Here is a 21,636-nt window from a genome sequence, read left to right as displayed (position 1 = left end):
TTCTAGGTGAAGCTTTGCCCTTAGTTGAAATGGGTGCTGTGCGGCTCTTGAGTGAGTGAGGCCTTCTGGGAAAGTAGTGACGTCACCAGCGCTCAGGGCCGGGCAGTAGTGAGCAGAAGCGTGGAGCCGGGTCGGTGCTGCAGTTATGTCCATGTATAAGGTACAGCCGTACAACAGCGGGGACATGAAGGTGGAGCTGCCAAGCTGCATGTACAGACTGCCCAACGTGCACCAGGCTCCCTGCGGCCACCCCCAGCAGGTAATGTAGCCGAGGCCCATATGTCAGTGTCAGCCATTGTGACCATAGATCCCTGGATTGTGACTGGAGGAGCCCCCAACATTCTTTTTTTTTAAAATCTAGAGATTTAAATTCATGCAAAATGGGATAAAAAAGTAAAACTGCCAGATCTGTTGTGTGAGGGACATCAGCAGCCCCCGTACTGATAATGGGGTCTGGCACCGAATCTGGAGAGAACAGTACCGTGATGGGCACGGCGGCGATGCCTGAGAGCCCCATTATAGGTCGATGATGGCTGCCAGGCACCATCAATGTTTGGCGGATTTATAAAAAAAATTAAAATGAATTCTTAGTTGAGCAGAGTGAATAAAATAAGAATAAAATGCCCAGTTATGGGCAGGGCTTCATAACAAACTCCTTAAGGAGGCAAGGAAGGTATGATGATATCTCCACTACCCTCATATATAGAAACATCGTAGCCCAGTAAAGCCATCAGTCAAGGCAGGCAAATGCGTTCACCAAGGAAGAAAAATAACTGGCAACTTTGTAAAATTCTGGTTAAATCCATTAAAAAAAATCGTCATAGAGGCCCCCCGGCTGCCATGCCACCTGATTAGCGTTGCACGATTGCATCATCACGGATCTGATGGGCCTTGGGAAGTGTTCCGCCATCCTCCCTTGTTCCTAACCTGCCTCTTATGAACTTTTTTTTCTTTAAATATTAATATATACATATCTTATATTTTCCAATTTCCTCTGTAACTGGGGCTTCTCATGTGTATCCCCTGTGGGACTGCTAAGCCTCTGACATGGTGGTCTAACTCCATGCAGATGCAGGGCTGCATAGTCTCACCTCTGGGTTTAGTGCCTCTGTCATCATGTGACGTTTTCTGCCTGACTGTACACCGATCTGATAAGTGGTGTATGGTCCATCACATGCCACATTATGGTGTCTCTTGGGGAGATGAATGACATATTGTGGAAGGAGCAGTGTACGGCGGTGGCACGCTGACTCCCCACGACTCCATATGACATAGTACTTTGGTGGGCACCTGTCCTTTGGCTGACCTCTAGATGAAGCATACAGCGAAACCTCTTTGATAGTGAACGGCATCCATTCTGCTTGTGTTTTCTAGGATGGCGCTGACCCAGCAGTTCAGGCCCTGGAATCCAGACAAGAAGACATCCTTAAGCGGCTGTATGAACTGAAAGCCGCTGTTGACGGCCTCTCAAAAATGATCCAGACTCCAGATGCTGACCTCGATGTGACAGACATCATTCAGGCAGATGAGAGCGCGACCTCATCCTCCTGCAAAGCAGACCTGGACTCTATACTTGGGAAGGTAAGGTATACCTGCTGGTAATATGGACGGAATTTGTCACGTATGGAGGTCTTATACAGCCCCCAGAGGGTCGCCGCTCAGTTTGGGCTTTAGGTTGCATGAGGTGGATCCATTGTATGTTCTGCAGACCCGACAGACAGTAGTAGCATTAACCATTACATCTCAGGCTGGACGGACACGTCTCTTGCTCCCACCCAATTAATGTAGATTATCTGGGGGTCTGCTTGTCAGTGACATGGGGCTGTGGTCTAATTCCTTCAATATTCTCAAATTAATGTGAAGGGTCCGATTCTTCCTTGCATCCATAGCAAGAGCAGCTCTTGATTAGTGATGAGCGGACCTAAACTATAAAGTTCGGGGTTCGTACCAGACGCCTAGTGTTCTTAGTTCAGCATCGAACATGGACTTGTCCCGGAAGTCTGGTTTACAGTTTTGGAGTCCGAGGGGGAAGAGAGATTTTCCAGCTCAAAGGTTAAGGACCCCATTGATTGTTATGGGATTTGGGTTGTGGTATAAGTTCAGGGCATATGTGTTTTACAGAGAGCCTTAAAGGGTCCCTGCTAACTTATGATTCTTATCCCCTTTACACAATTAGGAATGATGGGCAGAGACGAGACTAATCCGACAACGCCCCCTTCTGGAGTTTGCACCAGGTGATTGATTGTTCTCTTCCGTGTGTACATAGGGAGTGATCTGTTACCTAGAAGCTGCCAGGGGCCACGCCACACTAATCTCGTCTCTGCCTATGGTCCCCGGATAGTTTAATTTTTAGTACTGAGTGTCTTTGGCGTGCTCAAAAATATGCCATCACTATTTGGCACAGGGGAAAAAAAAATGAATGCAAATGATGTCACCAAGCTAATATGTCATCCACATCGGGAAGCGTTTTCTTGCCGTAACGGCAGTTTGTTTCTTACATTCAGGACTACGGAGCGCTGAGAGACATCGTCATCAACGGCAACCCCTCTGTGCCGCCACTTTCCTTGCTGATCCTGCACAGTCTGCTGAGCGAGCGATACCACGTACTGTCCGCCGTGCACACTCACTCGTCCGTCATGAACATCCCAGAGCCTCTGCTGAAATGCTTCGGGGACCAGGTCCAAATGAAGTCCCGGAAGGACTATCAGCTTGGCTTCACCCTCATTTGGAAAGACGGTAGGTACGAGGTGCAAGGGCTTTATCTTGTGGTGCAGCTTATGGCACTGCTCAACTGACGTGTATATATATACTTGGCGTTTTCCAGCCATGTTGGTGCCGTCTCTGGGCAGTCACTTTGCGTGGGCACGTAGGCTCTGCAGCGTTCATAGTTTCATCTAATGGACATGTGAAGGCTGCAGACGATCGGTGGCTCTCGTTAGTTGCAGCACTCACATGCCACAATAGTCTGGTGGTTCGGGAGGTGAGTATACGTGGGGTTTTTAATTGTATCTTGGGATTGTCCATTAATGGACAACTTCCTTTAATGTATGGACAAAAGCTATGCTGCCCAGGCAGTGCCATCCCTCAAGATCTCTTTCAGGTGACTGCATTTTTGGGCATGCTTGGAACGCCAGACATCCTAGTGAAGGTTGCCTGATCCGTGACTTATAAAGTGCCACATCTATTGCAGGTTTTTGTACTGTAAAAACCAAGATTAACTTATTTTTCTCTGCTCATTCCAGTGCCCAAACCACAGATGAAATTCAGCATCCAAAACATGTGCCCGATTGAAGGCGAAGGCAACATCGCCCGCTTCCTGTTCTCTTTGCTGGGTGAGACATTTAGTGCGGTTACCGCTACGCTGATTGACAGCTGGGTGGATACCGCCATTTTTCAGATGAGAGAAGGGAGCAGTAAGGAAAAAGCTGCCGTCCTGAGGGCAATGAACTCCACGCTGGGCAAGACTCCGTGGCTAGTAGGGAATGAACTGACCGTTGCGGATGTAGTGAGTTGGTGTGCCATCCAGCAATCTGGGAGTAGCGCCTCTGCGCCGGCCAACGTGCTGAAATGGATGAAATCTTGTGAAAATCTCCCCTCCTTTAATGCAGTGCTTAAATTATTGAAATAATGAATAAGTGCAGACCCCGAATGGGATAATACCGCGGAGGTGGACCCTCTCCTCTATTCAGCATGCGTCCAACTTTCTAGTGTCACTGAAGCCGCCCACTGAGCGATCTTTGTATTGGTACGCCATCAATATAATTAAAAAAAAAAGTGTCTTTTCAGTTCTGTGAATTCTTCTTGATCCACCAAAATAATTCTTCAGAGGGTTTGTCAAATCAAATTTTTACAGCTGTACTTGTCTGGTCATTGTTTTATCTGTAATTGGATAGCTGCTGCAGCTCCTCTTTTCATTAGCCGATCTGAGGGCATCCTGATTGAACCTGACCGGCACAAAAGCAGAATCAGGACTCCCACCCGCCGGACCAGAGTCCTGTGGATTGCCCAATCATTTATTTTAAACTTTGCAGATGATCTGTTGTGGGTTTACCAGTTTGGAGGCCAGCGAATTGGATGCTTCTGCTAAATTACAAAATATTGAGTGGAAGGGATATATATATAAAATACTGTGACATAAGTGGAAGATAACACGGGCGGACCACCCAGCTAGCAGCCTGGGCATCGGCATCTGCACACCATAATGCATAGATGATGTTTCGCCAGCCCTAATGAAAAGCTGCACCAGGGGATACACGAAGGTAAAAGATTTGCAGGAGTCCCCTTCATCTCCAATAATGCACCGTACAACTTAGTATATAAATAACTTTAATTTACAATAAAAATCAATGAACAGAAAAGAACATTGTTAAAGCTGGAGGTCTCCATCGCTGCGTGACATCTGTCCTTGTAACAACACAAGGCTCTTCTTCAGTCTCTCATTCTCCTCCTCTAAAGAAATAACTTTTTGCTGAAGATCCTGAATCACCTGCCGAAAGAATTAAAGAAACGTCAGCAATGCGACTTCATACCAAATCACGGGCAGCATAAATAAGACATTGGCTGCGTTATTGCAGCCTTGTACGTTTTACTCCGACGCGCTGTGTGCAAAGGCCTGCAAGTCAGAGAGAAAGCAAGAAAAAGCTGCTGGGGACCGACCTTGGACTGGTCAGAGATGGACGGGTTTTCTGAGATTCATTGAAACCAGGGCTGTGGAGTCGGAGCCATGGAAATTGAGGAGTCGAAGGTTTGACTTACCGACTCCACAGCCCTGCTTGAAACGACACAGGGTTTCACAGCATAACATACACGACGGCAGTAACACAGCCCGTGTCGGATTCATGCTGCCTCTGGGGTTCGGGCAGCATGGATCAGATGAACAGCGCTCTATAAATTAAATTAAAGAGGAGAATTTCCCTTGATCTTTATGACCACTGGAGGCTATACAGAAGAACTGTCCCTCGCTACTGGGTGGAATTATCAAGTGTCTGGAATAGCTTATTCGTCGGCTAAACTAGTTGCAAATTCTTACATTTTTCCCTGTAGGGACGCCTGGTATTAATCAATGGAGTGGATTTTTAGGTTGTAAAAAAAATATACCATTTGGCTGAGCTCTGCCTCATGGTACATTCACTAACTGCATTTTCAATCAGATGTCTCCTCATATCTATCCCTTTAATAAAAGATCAAAAGGCCTAGATAAACTCTCTCCCTTTTCTATCTATTGCATTACTTTTGACACTAGAAAGATACTAGGGTGGGGATATGGGTCACAGTGACGGAAAGTGACTAAGCGGCCACTTTCTTTTAATACGGTATCAAAAATGTTCATTAGTCACGTGCGGCAATCATTTATGCTATATACACACGCAGCGTAAGTAGGTTTTGAGATCTGAACTCATTTCTTATGAAAAAATATTCTAAGTACGTTGGCAAGTAACATTGGGCCAGGTACTATCTCCCTACATACTAGCAATGGGAGCTAAAATATAATAATAGAGCTAAAATCCATACCGAAGCTAAAATCCAGAAGCAGAGCTAAAATCCATACCGAAGCTAAAATCCAGTAGCAGAGCTAAAATCCATACCGAAGCTAAAATCCAGTAGCAGGTCTTAGGTGCCATATGGAGAAAATGGTAGCTAAGGTCTCGAGTACCAGCTGGGCTCACTAATCCTTCCACAGGGTGGGAAAGAGGTGATCTCCAGCATACTTACGTTTTCCCTCTCCTGGCAGAGTTCACTTTTCAGCATTTCATCAGCTGATGGACGTAGTGAACAGTCGGCGCTGGTCAGTAACTTAACATATTTACATTGCACCGGCCAGCGAGTCTCAAACACTTCAGGGACGATCCCACGGCTGAGAGCCATCAAGACGTCGTTCCTTTCCATCTCTGTCCAGAATGGATGGAAGAGTTCTAGTAATATGACGCCAACGCTGTACATGTCAGACTGCAAGACACAACCACAAGGCATTATTTTAACAAGGTTTTCCTGCAGTTTGTTTTTCCTAGTTCTCGGCATGGATCCAAAATAAAAAAATGCCCCATACCAAAAATAAAATAAATAAATAATAGGAGACCTTTAATGCTTTACATTAAAGGGAACCTGTCCTCCCCCCCAGGGCATTTTTAAGAGCCACCTTCAGCAGCACTAAGGGTGGTTTCACATTTGCGTTTAAGGCCGCAGCGTCGGCCTGCGCATGGCCGCCGCTAAGCCCTGCCCCCTGCCGTGCCTCCGCCAGTAGCTCCGCCTACGGGCGCATGACGCTGCATGCGTCCCCTATCTTTAGCACTGGGGATGCAGGCCGTGCGCAGGTATGAGTTTGGCAGCGCATGCGTCCTTTTGACGCTGCGCCGACTAGCGCCAAACGCAATAGGTTGCAATTTGGTGCGCTCGGCGCAGCGTCAAAAGGATGCATGCGCCGCCAAACGCATACTGCACACGGCCTGCGTCCCCAGTGCTAAAGATAGGGGACGCAGGCAGCATCATGCACCTGCAGGCGGAGCTACTGGCGGAGGCACGGCAGGGGGCAGGGCTTAGCGGCGGCAGTGTGCAGGCCGACGCTGCGGCCTTAAACGCAAATGTGAAACCACCCTAAGGCTGCATTCTGTGAAGGTGGCTCTTTTTCTGACCCCTAGAAATGCCAAAATATTGACTGTTATAATTAGCTCCTCATACCTGTAATGTGCCCCACAGGTATGTTGCGTCCCCCTCTATCAGCCGCCTACCATCCCACAATAATGCTTGTCCGGTGCCTCGGCGCCGCCCACCATGATGCCCCGTTCGTCGCTGCCTCCTCTTGATTTGAATCCCGGCGCCTGCGCTGTAACAAGTGTTCTAGGGCATGCGCAGTGCGCGCTGCCTGAGAACCGACATCAGGCTGTTGCGCCTGCGTGTTGCGGAGGCCCCAGCCCTGCAGTGTGAATACATCATAATACACTGCTGGGCGAGATCTGGGGCCTCCACAAAGCGCAGGCACAATAGCCTGATGTCGGTTCTCGGGCAGCGCGCACTGCGCATGCCCGAGAACACTTGTTACAGCGCAGGCGCCGGGATTCAAATCAAGAGGAGGCAGCGACGCACAGGAGCATCATGATGGACGGATGGTGGGCGGCGCCGAAGCACCGGACAGGCATGATTGACGGATGGTAGGCGGCTGATACTGGGAGACACAACATACCTGTGGGACACATTACAGGTATGAGGAGCTAATTATAAAAGTCAATATTTTGGCATTACTGGGGTCAGAAAAAGAAGAGCCACCTTCACAGAATGCAGCCTTAGTGCTGCTGAGGGTGGCTCTTTAACTGAAAGGCCCTGGGGGGGGGGGGTGACAGGTTCCCTTTAAAGGGATAATCCACTGCTGCAGACCTCTTTCGAGCATCCCAATTGTGCATAACGGGGGTTGTCCACTACCTGGACAATCCCTTTTTGCATGAAGTAGTCCCTTTGTAACGTAAAAATAACAGATACTGACATCTCCCAAGGGCAAAATTCCAGCAATGACAGCACTGGTGATGGCTTGCAAGGAAATTTTTGGCCACGTGAGTCCAGCAGCCATTCAGCAACCACCATCGGGAAGAAAAGGAAGAGCGCTACTGCCCAATAAGGTCTGCTGATTGGTTACATGGCTAAAGCGGCATAACAATGCCATACACACCACAGCAGACCCAACATTGCTGGCATGGCACCGCTGCAGGAGACAAGTATCTTATTTTCTCTATCGCTTCATTGGGAGACACAGGTAACCGTGGATTCTGGCTTGGGGTGAATGACGTGTCGGCAATCTCACCGATGAACATTCCAGGAGTGGACGAGTGTTTCCTCGCCTTGATCATGATCTGGATGACCTGGGACAAGAATCCTGCTTCTCTCAAGATTGACTTCAACAGCCATGACTTTAAATCGAGAGACCAAGAATTCTAGTGGAAGAGGAGACCCCGAGATAATAGATACTGGCGATTCAGGAGTCTCCAGGGGACGTCTGTAAGCAGGTTAACTAGCTCTATGTACCAGGTTCTTCTGGGCCAGTCTGGAGCCACAAGGATGACGACAAGTACCCCTTCTGCCTTGATTTACTTGAGGAGTCTGGGAATCAGGGGAAATGGTGGAATCAGATACAGAAGGTGGAACAGACCAGAAAATGACCAGGGCGATGGATCCGACTGCCAGGGGGTCGCGAGTCCTGGATGCCAAATAAGGAACTTTTTGGTTCATCTGGGACACCATGAGATTGACGTCGGGTGTGCCCCACCTCTGACAGATTTGGATGAACACAGATGTGTTGAGGGATCACTCACCTAAAGAGCGGTCCTGATGACTTAGGAAGTCAGCGACCCAATTGTCCAAGCTTGGAATGTGCACCACTGAGATTGCCGGAACGAGTCGTTTGGTCCAAACCAGAATCCACGGTTACTCGTGTCCCCCCCCCAATTAAGTGTCCGAGAAAGATTTTACGGCGAGTACTCAAAATCCTCCTTTTATTTTACAATGGAGACTCATTTAAAAAAAACTGTTGTCTGGGTAATGGACAACCCCTTTAATAGAATAGTACAAAAAAGCATGCTTGCCTCCCGGACTGGCACGCCACTCCTCTACTGTGAGCAGTGTGTTTAGTGATGGATTGCTGTGTCCCCTGGAGATCTCGTCTGATGGAAGTGTGAAGGCTGCAGAGCTCACAAGATCTCCTGCGGGCACAGCGCTCGGAGACCCCAACTCCCATCCTTCTGTGACTCCTGTAATCAATGATTGCTGTCCGGCAGACAGGCACCAGTGCAATTTTGTCTCTATAGCTTAGAAATGAAACCAAGCAAAAAAAACAACATACTAGCACCAAATCTGCAATTAATGGCAGCAGTAGCTGCCCTGCTCCTTGACAGTTTCCAGTTAGGGACAATTGATTTATTACCAAATGGCCCGATCACACAATGGAACAAAGCAGGAAACACAAAATGTGAATCAGTATACATTATAACATGAAAATGTAATATGTGATGTCAGCAATTCGCGAGGTATGCTAGGGCTCTGAAGATCCAAGATATGCCTCCATCACTACGGACAAATTTGCACTGATTTTTATTTGTTTTTCTTCCCAAAAGGCAAAAATAGGAAATTTTGCATAAGAGACTATTCATATAATTTTGATGACTGAAGACTGGAACTTACTGCCAGTTATTACCTCAACGGTATCATTTCCATGTTAAAAATAACCTTTTTCTTGTGAAAAGCCTTTAAAAAGAACCTGCCACAAGGTCAAAAGTGGCCAGTAACGCTCTTATTCCCATTGATTGATTTTTTTTTTGGACATCTTTATCTTTCCAAAGAGGCGTGGCTCAGGATCCTCAGGGGCGTGTCTTTAGATTGCTCTGCATTATCCTGTGAGCCACGCCTCCCCTTAAGACCAGAAAAATTAGCACTAAATAAAAAGGTCCATATCTTGGGAACCATGTGGTGGATTAAAAAAAAAATAAAAATAAATAAAATTATATAATATATAATTATATATATGGATCGATTTTGACCTGGTGGCAGGTCCTCTTAAATACCACATGATTATTTCAAGGTGGTTACTGAAGAAAGTGGGGCTGTAAGAATAGTGGAATTAATCTCTGTACCTTAAAATCATAGTGTGATCCTTTTAACTGTTCCTGTGCCGCATACATACAGGTACCCACTCCTGACGTGTGTGTGGAATCTGCATTTAGTGGAAAGCAGGGAACAAATTAATTATAATTACAATGAAGGGTAGCACCTAAGTACCAGTAACACAGGATTAGTGATGAGTGAACGTGCCCGGATAAGGTATTATCTGAGCATGCTGGGGTGATAACCAAGTGTCTTCGGCGTGATTGAATACTATGTTCGAACCCCCGCAGCTGCATGTCTGATGGTTGTTCGACAGCCGCAACCCATGCAGGGATTGCTTGTTTGTTAGCCAATCCCTACATGTGTTGTGGCTGCATAACAGCCGCGAGGAATCGAACATATTTTGAGGACACTGAAGACACTCGGTTAGCACCCGAGCATGCTCAGATAACACGTTATCCAAGGACGTTCACTCATCACTACACGGGATCCATCATGGACATTCACTCTCCCATGGAAGTCAATGACCATATCCAGACTGTTATTTCCTACAGACCCTGAATGCTGGTAAGACGCTGCCAAGTGCAGACTCCCAGCATTGTAATACTGTAGGCTTATCCTGGAGGACCAATTTCACAAGTCTGGATAACCCCTTTAATAATGTAGTGCGACCCGATCACTTACTGTCGGTCCGATCTTTCTTTGGCCAAGGATCCGAGTGCTGTATAATGTCTCTGCATGCGAGTCCAAAGTCACCGATACGAACATGAAGATCTGGACCTTGCAAGAAAATATTTCTTGGCTATACAAAAAGAGAGAAAACGTGTCCATACGCTCTGGGGGATTCTATGGTGAATTTGGCAAATGCACAAGACTGTTGTATACCACACCTTCAGATCTCGATGGAGGACACCCATGGAGTGGACGTATCGGACGCCTTCCAAGAGCTGACACAAAATGCTCAACGCGCTTTGGACATCTACATAGTCAAAGCATCCTGAGGATAGACAGGTTAATAAAACACATTGCCAAAAATCTAGGTTACCAAAGAAGCAGACAAGCTTGAAAATGTATTTGTCGCTTGGATAGCACCAGCATATTCTGAAGCAACGTACACAATCCCTGACATCAGTCTGCAATCTCACATCGTTCAGACACACAAATATCAGACTTAAAAAAAAATGCATCAATGCAAAATATTTGGATAATTCAGCTGCTGCCCCTAGTGAAGAGGAAGGGACAGTCTGACAATCCCAGTGACTGGTGTACGCTCAGGTTTGTCTGTGGAGCTTATGTAAAACTTACTGGCAGAGTCTCCCCCTTTCCTGTAGTGCTCGTTTCTCTCTTCAATCCAGTCCCACAAAGATCGTTCACAGAGATTCATCTGTATGTGCAACATCAAGTGGTACTGAATCTGCGGAAACAAGAAAGCTGCGACTGATCACAGGGGGCATGAACGAAGAGCAAGGGGAATCTAGGGGTACTCCTGCACAAGAGACATGCATGGAGAGCAAGGGGGATCTAGGGGTACTCCTGCACAGGAGACATGCATGGAGTGCAAGGGGGATCTAGGGGTACTCCTGCACAGGAGACATGCATGGAGAGCAAGGGGGATCTAGGGGTACTCCTGCACAGGAGACATGCATGGAGAGCAAGGGGGATCTAGGGGTACTCCTGCACAGGAGACATGCATGAAGGACAAGGGGGATCTAGGGGTACTCCTGCACAGGAGACATGCATGAAGGACAAGGGGGATCTAGGGGTACTCCTGCACAGGAGACATGCATGGAGAGCAAGGGGGATCTAGGGGTACTCCTGCACAGGAGACATGCATGGAGAGCAAGGGGGATCTAGGGGTACTCCTGCACAGGAGACATGCATGAAGGACAAGGGGGATCTAGGGGTACTCCTGCACAGGAGACATGCATGAAGGACAAGGGGGATCTAGGGGTACTCCTGCACAGGAGACATGCATGGAGAGCAAGGGGGATCTAGGGGTACTCCTGCACAGGAGACATGCATGGAGAGTAATGGGGATCTAGGGGTACTCCTGCACAGGAGACATGCATGAAGAGCAAGGGGTAACTAGGGGTACTCCTGCACAGGAGACATGCATGAAGGACAAGGGGGATCTAGGGGGTACTACTGCACAGGAGGAATGCATGAAGGACAAGGGGGATCTAGGGGTACTCCTGCACAGGAGACATGCATGAAGGACAAGGGGGATCTAGGGGTACTCCTGCACAGGAGACATGCATGAAGAGCAAGGGGGATCTAGGGGTACTCCTGCACAGGAGACATGCATGAAGAGCAAGGGGGATCTAGGGGTACTCCTGCACAGGAGACATGCATGAAGAGCAAGGGGGATCTAGGGGTACTCCTGCACAGGAGACATGCATGAAGAGCAAGGGGGTTCTAGGGGTACTCCTGCACAGGAGACATGCATGAAGGACAAGGCGAAACTAGGGGTACTCCTGCACAGGAGACATGCATGAAGGACAAGGGGAATCTAGGGGGTACTCCTGTACAGGAGGCATGCATGAAGGACAAGAGGAATCTAGGGGTACTCCTGCAAAGGAGACATACATGAAGGACAAGGGGAATCTAGGGGTACTCCTGCAAAGGAGACATGCATGAAGGACAAGGGGAATCTAGAGGTACTCCTGGAAAGGAGACATGCATGAAGAGCAAGGGGGATCTAGGGGTACTCCTGCACAGGAGACATGCATGAAGAGCAAGGGGGTTCTAGGGGTACTCCTGCACAGGAGACATGCATGAAGGACAAGGGGAATCTAGGGGGTACTCCTGTACAGGAGGCATGCATGAAGGACAAGAGGAATCTAGGGGTACTCCTGCAAAGGAGACATATATGAAGGACAAGGGGAATCTAGGGGTACTCCTGCAAAGGAGACATGCATGAAGGACAAGGGGAATCTAGAGGTACTTCTGCACAGGAGACATGCATGAAGGACAAGGGGAATCTAGAGGTACTCCTGCCTTAGGAAGGTTTCAGACGTCCCATGTACTAATCTGCTTTAAATTATTCACTTTTTACAAGTTTTTATTACAAAGAATACCTGGTCCTTAAGATATTTAGGTTTTACAATAAGGATGGTGGCCCACAAGATTTATTAAAGGTCTTAAACAGTTCAATGCAAAGAACCATATTAGATGTCCAAGCAACCGCATTCAGTCTGTCATATGAAATACCCTGCAGTAAATGAATCGCAACAATGCATGAAAATAACATAGGGTACTTAGCATAATTTTGATAAAAAAAATGTAAAAGCCATTCCACCATGTCAAGGTGACCCTATTAGGGATAGTCCTTAACCTCTAGTATTTAAACCTTACCATTTGTCAAGTAATGTGAAACAGCAATACTCTCTGCAAATAAAGGAGTGGCCTCGTTTGTCTTTGTGATTGAAATTACATTCATGTAGTTCCCCATGCCTGGGTGTCCATTATCCAGGACTCATTCCTTCTCGGCCCTTATCCACATTACGTCACATGACAAATGGTAAGTTTTTAATATTAGAGGTTAGGGCCATCCCAAATAGGTTCACCGTGACGTGGTAGGATGGCTTTTACTTTTTTAATCAAAATTATGTTAATTAAGCACCCCTATATTTTCATGCAGTATTGCCATTTACTGCAGGGTATCCGCTTATGTGTTCATCTGGGCTTTTGTCTGTTTAGTGTCCAGTATGAACATGCGCTTACACGCTGCATGCACACAAACTTATATTCCAGTTCATCTTCTGGTTTCAGTCTGTCTGTCAGGGTAGCAGCACACAGCAGTATAATCTTTAGGCCCCTTTATCAAAGTCTGGAGCCCCCTATAGCACCAACTATGGTGCTTTATTTTCTAACTTTTCTTTCTAAGTGTCAGGAAGGACCAGGCGGCCATGAGGTTTTGGATGTAGCTCAAGTACATGTAGAATGAGCCCCGCTGACTAACCAGTCATTGCACGTTAGTATTGTAACTACCTCAAAGTGGCGGTGCAGGCAGAGCTCCTTCTGCGGGCATTCGTCATCACACGATGAATCACTATCATCATCCAAGTCATCCTCAGAGTTGAAGGGACACCTGTCTCTGGGGCACAGATCCGGTGAGGCTTCATGCTTAGTGCCGATACTAGAGCCGGACCAGACATTGGAGTTTTTATTTCCACATGGTCGGATGTCAGACATAGCAACGTCCCGGATCTTGCCATTAGAGTAATACTGGTCTTTGTCCACAGAGGACATGTTCACCGACTGGTTTCCATCTGTTGAGTCGGCAAACACAATGGAGCCGCCGCTGCTCTCCACGCTCTGTATTCCCCTAGGACGCCTGTAGTGATGAACGTCATTGGTTTAGTGTCATACAATCTGTCACCAGCAAAGGAGGTTCAATAATATTATCAACTGCATTCAAAGCCAGCGCCTCTTTATGATCGATATGGTCAGTCCTACGCTGTGCGGAGCACGATTATGGGCGACGTCATGATCTACGGAACATAATCCACGGCAATCAAAGGAGGGGCTCTTCCAGCATGGATTTACTAGATTGTGTGTGTGGTCTGGCCACCCCCCAACAAGCTTGTGAGTACGGAGCAGGAATTACACAATCTGCATCTAAGGCAGAGCGGGGCTACAGGGCACAAATATGAAATGGAAGGGCGACAGGACCCAAAACAAGCTCCTGGTAGACTATTAGAGCACCACGCCAGTGATTTTTCATTATCATTGCATTTGTGGAATGGTGCTTTAAACGTAATTCCCCTGCCCAGTCTCATACTCACTTTCCGCCTCCCTTCATCCTTTTCCAGAGTCGCTCCCCGGCAAAAAGCGACCTACAGTGTTTCATGGCGCGTGTCGGAGGTTACTTTTCAACACAAGCCTATGAGAGCCTCCTTCTCGCTGTCAGACTTGCATCGAGCTCTTGTGATGTAACTTATGATTTCCGGAGAATCAGAAGTTACAGGCACAAGATGGCGCAGTGGGATCGGAGCGGCGTCAGTAAAAGGGGAGGCCGACGGATGGAGAGTACGAGAATGGAGGCAGAGGGCATACATTCAAAGCGCCATTTTTGCGCAACGGTACAAAAGGTGGAGGCATCAGAATGACAGCTTATATAAGATTAGACAATGGGGCCATTAATATAATAGGAGGGGGCCATACTTACTCCTCAGAATTGTGTTCGGGGGAACCTTTAATAGCTTGTAATGAGGGGATTGGCCTACCTGAAATCACAGCACAAAAAGAGGGTTTATGGAATTGCAAAATGTAAGACATTTATGTTAAAGGGAATCTGTCACTCCATTATCAGCTGTGGCCACCACCATCAGGGGCTTATCTACAGCATTCTGTAATGCATTCTGTAATGCTGTAGATAAGCCCCCGATGTAACCTGAAAGATAAGAAAAAAAAAAGTTAGATTATACTCACCCCGGCGTTCAGTCTGGTCCGTCGCTGTCCCGTCCGGCGTCTCCCATCTTCATACGATGATGTCCTCCTCCATGCTTCTCCCTCGGCTCCTGCGCACGCGTACTTTATCTGCCCTGTTGAGGGCAGAGCGCTGCAGTGTGCAGGACCTCTGACCTTTCCTGGCGCCTGCGCACTGCAGTAGGAGCGCAGGAGCCGTGGGAGAAGCAAGGAGGAGGACATCGCATGAAGATGGCAGGCTCCGGACTGGACAGCGACACTCACCGCACCCAACCCCGTTCCCTGATGAGTATAATCTAACGTGTTTTTCTTATCTTTCAGGTTTCATCGGGGGCTTTTCTACAGCATTATAGAATACTGTAGATAAGCCCCTGATGGCGGTGGCCGCAGCTGATAGGGCTAAAATGGGGTGACAGATTCCCTTTAAGTGAACACGGCCATCGTCTGCCGTACTTCTGGGGGAGAATAGCACTGAAATCAAGCACCATATGGTAGCACATAGGGCAGACGAGAGAGAGAGCGCTTCCTGGAGTAAAGTAAAGCTTCCGGGCATACGCACTTCAAATTAGCGGACCGTCAAAGAAAAAAAAAAAAAACAACCTTGCAGGGTCCGTCTCATCTGCCCGGGAGACGCTAAAAATCAAAAACGGGTGGGACGGACGACCGTCAGTCAGGATCCGCCAATAATGTAAGTCTATGGGAGAAAAAACGGATCCGCCCCTTTTTTGGCGGATCCATTTTTTTTCAAATATTGGCGGATTTTGACTGACGTCAAAAAACGGAGGTGTGAAGCAGGCCTAAGGAGAGCTCATCCAATACTAGAATCCCAGAGAACCCTTTTAATTTTTGTAAGAAAATGTGCAAAAACACAATGTCACTTACACGTTGAATTTGGAGGCTGCACATGTTCCATCCAAGCTGTATTGTAACCAACAATATTCCGGTGATGTAATCCGGCCAGCACCTTTACTTCTCGGAGTACCTGGTAATGAGAAGATCAGAGCACAGTGCAGAGACGATGGAAGCGGAAGAAAGCACAGAACTAATGCACTGAACTCAAGGTTTCCCACCGAGTGAATACGGTATGCTATCTGCATGTCCTGCCAACAGCCAAGCCAGCCCCCTTCTCTGCCACAGCCGATGTATGGCCATAGGGGAATGGCTTACTATTAGAAACTCCTTTAAGGACAAGACAGGTTTTATTTTTCCTTTACGAAGAACAGCTCGATGTTATTTCTTATTCCATTCCGATGATTACACTGTAAAATTTAGCCCCTATACAAAATCCATCACGATCCCTCTTCATAGTAACTCTACCACAGGGTTAATAGCACTAGCTTAAAGGAAATCTGTCAGCAAGTTTTCTATGTAATCCGACAGCAGCATTCCGTAGGGACAGGGACTCTGATTCCAGTGATGTGTCACTTCGTTTACTGGGTGCAGCAGTTGTGATGGAATCAGTTTTCCCTGCTGCAGATCTAAAAATGCTGAGCGGTGTATAACCCCGCCCACATCACTGATTGGCAGAAATCTGTGAAGGGGGCGTGGTTGGACTAGGAAGCACAAGGCACCTAGTCCTCTAGTGATAATCTCCTGCTGATAAAACACTGATTGTTTTGAAACAGAAAATCATAGCCTAGCAAGTGACACGTTGCTGGAATCAGGGTTTCAACCTCTTCATCGTGCTGCTCTCAGATTACGTGACAAAAACCAGCAGAAAGATTCTGCTACATGAATTAGTATAGCGCTTTAGGTCCTTGGACTGAAACCTCGCCATAATGTATTATGCCTCAACAACATTGCTCCAACCCGGCAGCAGAACAGATGGCCAGCTCCGACAGATGACACCTGATCAGTCTTACCTTCTTGCAGTCTCTCCGAGACACTTTCTTAATGAGGATTTTTTTAATGGCGTAGAACTGACCGTCCAACTTGTTTCGGACCTAAAGAAAAACAACAATCCACAGAGCGCTATTACTGCCCAATGCCAGGTCTGCACGCTACTAAGGACCACAAAGGAGCCCCCAATTACTGAGGAGACCCCTATAGATCAGCTATGTCACTGTAGCTAACATTCCATGGCCATGGAGCAGGTTATGTAGAAGCTTCCTACAGTTCGGTTTCGCAGACCTTGTACACTTTCCCGTAGCCTCCTTTCCCAAGCTGAGCAATTTCCTCAAATTCATTGAGGTATCGGGATGTCTGGGCCTCGGCGAGCACGTCCTTAGCTCTGAGGAGGAAACAATGCATTGTATAATTCACAGCCCGAGCCGGCATGTATCAACAGATCGGCACACTTTATTCCTAGCGCTAACCTGCTCAGATGGACGTTTAGGTCCCCGCTGCTTATTTCCTGAACAAAATGACAATAAGACAAGAATTAAACAACCAATAATCAGGATTATGTACGTGCAGCACAAGTCCCAGCATGCAGCGTCCCCAAAATACCGCTATACAGCATTCACATACCTCGCTGTACATATGGCGTTTCGCAGCCTTCAGGAGCTCTGTGATGGCCGTGCTGTGCTGCAGCCTCACCGTGCTAAACTCGTCACTGAAGGCAAACGGCGTCAGGAGGCCCATCCTAGTGAACGTCTGACAGAGCACTGAGAGGGGAGAACAAAGCACTTAAAAAGGGGTCAGATCAACAACATGTACTACCTAGCCATATAGGCAGCTTATATGGTAACACATCAGAAGGAAAAAAGCCACTGTAGGTAAAGAATAACATACCAGGCTGCTGCCTGGAATCAAGCATCCCAGCGCGCGTTTCGCCCTGCTTTGTCAGTGGCCTTGTATTACCCCAGCTTTACTATCAAGGCTGTTTAATTATATGCATTGTGTAGTCATTATATAGGATACTGTCAACATTTATCTTTTATGCCCTACATACTTCATTGTGTTTATACCTATTGCAAGAATTGATACAAATTACTAGCCGCTTTAAGGCTATGTGCCCAAGTAGCGGTTTAAAATGCTCACTAAAAACCGGACTCCTTCCCAGAAATCGCGCGTTTTTTTCCCGATTTTACCGCGATTATGATCGCGATTTTGCCGCAATTTTCACGTGCGTTATTCAAGCACTTTCCAAGCGATTTGAAGCATCGCTTGGAAAGTGATTGACAGGTTGGTCACACTCATCAAACATAGTGTTTGACAAGTGTGACCAGGTTTTTACTATTGAGGCCGCCTATGCGGCATCAATAGTAAAAGATAGAATGTTAAAATGCTAAAAAAAATAAAAAAAATCGGGGTATATTTACCTTCCGGCGTCCCACGCTGCATTCCCGGGCCTCAGTGTTCCCAGTAATGCCTTGCGAGACCTGTGATGACGTAGTCTCGCGTTGCTATAGCGATCTCGCGAGACCGCTAGAGTCACGCGAGACTACGTCATCACTGGTCCGTGCCGCAAGGCATTACTGGGAACGCTTAGGCCGGGAATGCAGCGCGGGACGCCGGAAGGTAAATATACACCGATTTTTTATTCTTTTTTTACAGGGGTATGGTACCCAGGGCCTGGAGGACAGTCTCCTCTCCTCCACACCGTGGGTACCAACCGCACATGAGACGCTTAACTTCCCGCATGGTGGGCATAGCCACATGTGGTAAGTAAGCGATTCTCATGCATTCCTATGGGTGCGGAATCGCGGCAATTCTTTGCGATTCCGCACTTTTAGGCTGTGTTCACACACAGCGTTTTTTTAGCGGTTTTTACCGCGGTTTTCACTATAAAAACGCTAAAAATAAGCTTCCCAATCATTCCTATGCATTTTGCACTTTCTGTGCACATTGATGCGTTTTTTACCGCGAAAAAACCGCATTGCGGTAAAAACCGCAGCATGCACATTAATTTTGCGTTTTTCCCCGCGGTTTAGGCTTCTCCCATGCTTTTAGAAACCGCTGCGGTAAAAAACGCATCAAAAACCGCGCAAAAAACGCACAAAAACCGCCGCGGAAAAATAGGTGAGGTTTCTGGGAAGGGATTCAGGTTTTTGTGCAGAAATTTTCTGCAACGTGTGCACATACCCTTAAAAGAATGACCATGCTGCGATTTTTTTCCGCGATGCGATTCCGCCGCGGAAAAAAGCGCAGCATTAGCACAGCATGTGCGGAATGCCATAGGAATGCATGGGGAGCGTTCTGTACACGATTTTTAAGCGTTTTCGCGCCGAAAATCGCGGCAAAAACGCTTAAAAATCGCTACGTGTGCACATAGCCTAATACTTTGTTTTTTTGAGTGTCCCCCTCTTTTGAGTATCTCTCTCTAATCTATAGATCTATTGATCTGTCATCGATCAATACTGAATGTCCGTCTGTCATCGGTCCATCTATCTATCTCTATTTTTTTTCCAGGTAATGTATGGGGAAAAAAAAAAAAAAAAAAAAAAAAAAAGGAAAAATAAATGTGTAAACCTATATTACAAATATGTATTTTTTTATATATTTCCAGGAGGAATAACAGAGGGACAACAATAAAGTGTGTTCTTCAAAAACATATTTTAAATTCGGAAAGTTTTTAGAGACTGACATGTCAGGGAAGTGGAGAAGTCCTCTTTAACCAATTTATTTCCGAAATTTCAACATAAAAAATGCATTTAATAGAGTCTTGGCTTTTACATCAGGTTAAAAAAAAAAAATTAAAAACCACAACAAACCAAACCTGTGTGAGCCCTCTGAGGAGCCGGGTTTCCGGGTGCTGTGCCAGGACCCGCACGTGGCCATGATGTAATGATATGAAATCGCTGCAGACATGGTGGAGGGTGCGGTAGTAAAATCTGGGAAACTCTGTTACCCCAGCACAGCAGCTGTCACTACAAGGACGGACTTTCCCCTCTGATCGCTCGGCCTCCCGACTATTTCTTTCCCAGACAGAGGACGTTTTTGTACATCGACCTTGCAGATCACGTGGGGCCGATCAGCTGCTGAGGACAACGGCGGCGATGGAACGACCGTCTGAGCGGACCCCACTAATCCCGGGCCTGCCCTTACCTAGGGGGCAGGCGGCTCACACTTACATCTGAACAGGTGCTTGGAGCGGTGCGGGTTCTGCTCGTGGACGAAGCACAGATGTTCCACCAAAGACACGAGCAGCAGCTGGTTGGGGACGGTGGTCACTTTCGGGAGTCGCCATCGGCCTTTGACCATTTGGAGGTCGGACGGTGAATCCGATTCTGCACGACACAACAGTAAATAGCTAGCAATCTAAACTCCGATCCCTCACATCAGGGGCAATATCACAAGAAACCAATGAAGCCGGCACAATCTCGGGGAGAATGGACAGACTCCATGTTGATGACGTCCTTGGTCCAGTTTGAACCCAGGACTAGAAACAAGTCATTTACAAGCATTAAAGGGGTTTTCCAATTTCACAAAACCCCTCTCTCCTGCCTGCAGTTTGTAACAAAAAAAAAATTTTAAGCTACGCCTTACTCACCCTCCACAGGTCCAATGCTATGTCTTCCCCAGTGTCTTATGCAGCGCGATGACAGAGGTCATCGGCTGTGAGACCCGGCTGACCCCAGAGGAGCCGGATCGGTAATCGATCGCCCACATACAGCAGGATCCCGCTGCCGTACACTCAGTGACCTCGTATTCCCTTCCAACCTCTCTACGTGCCAAAGACAAGACAGTCAGCGAGCTCTGCCCGCAGATAGTGGTTATCAGCTGGTGGCAAGCCGACGGGAGGGCGAGGCCGCACGGGAGACGCCCGTGAAGGTTTATTACCCTCCGTGTGACGGGAGATCAGCTGGGGAACGCTCCGGACCGAGCGGCAGCCGCCCCGTTATCTTACACTACACACAGGGTCACACGTAAACACAGCGGCCCCCCCCGGCATCCAGGAACAGCGGCAGCAGGTCCCACAGAGAGGAGGACCTGCGGAGGACGCGCCATCCATCTGACCACACGGCGTACAGGCAGGCGACTCACAAGAGCGCCCCTTTTATTCTTCTATAACATTCCCTACTGGTTCCAGTTACAATGCAGTGCCTCTAAAGGGATAGTCCCAGTGTTACAGTGAGGAGGGTTTGACTAGCGAAGCTGCTGGACACATCCTAGTACCACAAGAAAGACAATTCCCGAAGCGCTGAGAAATCACACGATGAAACCACATGCAAATGAGCCTGTAAGTGCACCGGAGGCGTGGCCGAGCATCAGCCTTTACTGGTCACGCCCCCAATGCTCTTCCAAGCTAATCTGCATGTGGCTTGGTTTCCATATGTTCGGTCCATGTTGGATGTGCAGGGACCCGTCACCCCTCTATATGGGAGCATAACATATGGCTGATTGTCCTCAGCAGCTCCTCACACACAGCACAGAGTGGTCCGGACAGTCGGCCACAGCCCCCTGAAGCAGCAGCTGCCGCCCCCCGGACCGCACTACACGTCACTCACCGTCCAGCTCCAGCTCAGAATCATCCGGGTAATCAAACACGGGGTTCCCGCCTCCCTTCTTCGTGACCACGTGACCGCTGACCGGGGGTCCGGGGCTGTCAGACATGGGGCTACACATGCCCGCTACACGGAGCGACTACAATCCCGGCTCCGGCCATCTACCATAGAGGACGCCTACAGCAGACGGCTAGAGTGGCCCCCGCCCCCAACTACCGGAAGTGGGCGTTACCTA

At 47.8% G+C, this 21,636-nt stretch overlaps 2 protein-coding genes across 3 annotated transcripts in view; one reads left to right on the top strand and one right to left on the bottom strand.

Annotated features, from left to right (window-relative positions):
- The first annotated feature begins 15 nt into the window (after window positions 1-15).
- On the top strand, window positions 16-3,785 carry AIMP2 (aminoacyl tRNA synthetase complex interacting multifunctional protein 2). The gene is made up of 4 exons (XM_073543078.1): window positions 16-259; window positions 1,375-1,581; window positions 2,505-2,736; window positions 3,243-3,785. Exons 1-4 carry the CDS (start codon window positions 146-148, stop codon window positions 3,626-3,628), a joined length of 939 nt encoding a protein of 312 aa, XP_073399179.1. The 5' UTR covers window positions 16-145; the 3' UTR covers window positions 3,629-3,785.
- A 528-nt stretch (window positions 3,786-4,313) lies between these two features.
- Window positions 4,314-21,636, bottom strand: part of EIF2AK1 (eukaryotic translation initiation factor 2 alpha kinase 1) — a 17,502-nt gene continuing 179 nt past the window's right edge. The window contains exons 1-15 of one of the 2 annotated variants that reach the window (XM_073543073.1): window positions 21,405-21,630; window positions 20,028-20,183; window positions 17,482-17,618; window positions 17,328-17,365; window positions 17,143-17,242; window positions 16,875-16,955; window positions 15,895-15,994; window positions 14,753-14,810; window positions 13,573-13,918; window positions 10,888-10,996; window positions 10,473-10,579; window positions 10,267-10,384; window positions 9,612-9,691; window positions 5,713-5,946; window positions 4,314-4,486 (exon numbers count right to left, since the gene is read on the bottom strand). In XM_073543073.1, the coding sequence (XP_073399174.1) occupies window positions 4,367-4,486; window positions 5,713-5,946; window positions 9,612-9,691; window positions 10,267-10,384; window positions 10,473-10,579; window positions 10,888-10,996; window positions 13,573-13,918; window positions 14,753-14,810; window positions 15,895-15,994; window positions 16,875-16,955; window positions 17,143-17,242; window positions 17,328-17,365; window positions 17,482-17,618; window positions 20,028-20,183; window positions 21,405-21,522 (1,902 nt within the window). In that variant the 5' untranslated portion in view covers window positions 21,523-21,630 and the 3' untranslated portion in view covers window positions 4,314-4,366. Of the gene's footprint in view, window positions 4,487-5,712; window positions 5,947-9,611; window positions 9,692-10,266; window positions 10,385-10,472; window positions 10,580-10,887; window positions 10,997-13,572; window positions 13,919-14,752; window positions 14,811-15,894; window positions 15,995-16,874; window positions 16,956-17,142; window positions 17,243-17,327; window positions 17,366-17,481; window positions 17,619-20,027; window positions 20,184-21,404; window positions 21,631-21,636 lie in introns of those variants that run through there. The other variant, XM_073543074.1, reaches the window with a different exon arrangement.

Source organism: Dendrobates tinctorius, unplaced genomic scaffold (genome assembly GCF_039654945.1).
Source record: "Dendrobates tinctorius isolate UK_male_01 unplaced genomic scaffold, ASM3965494v1 ptg000129l, whole genome shotgun sequence".
Lineage (NCBI taxonomy): Eukaryota > Metazoa > Chordata > Amphibia > Anura > Dendrobatidae > Dendrobates > Dendrobates tinctorius.
The sequence above is the reverse complement of the archived record's forward strand: the minus strand, read 5'-3'. Positions and strand labels throughout refer to the sequence as shown.

Bases quoted from the DNA above. Each gene is read 5' to 3' on its own strand.
- AIMP2 (XM_073543078.1), top strand. From the start codon at position 146: ATGTCCATGTATAAGGTACAGCCGTACAACAGCGGGGACATGAAGGTG. The intron at 260-1,374 runs GTAATGTAGCCG...TGTGTTTTCTAG, and splicing joins CCTGCGGCCACCCCCAGCAG to GATGGCGCTGACCCAGCAGT. The intron at 2,737-3,242 runs GTAGGTACGAGG...TGCTCATTCCAG, and splicing joins CACCCTCATTTGGAAAGACG to TGCCCAAACCACAGATGAAA.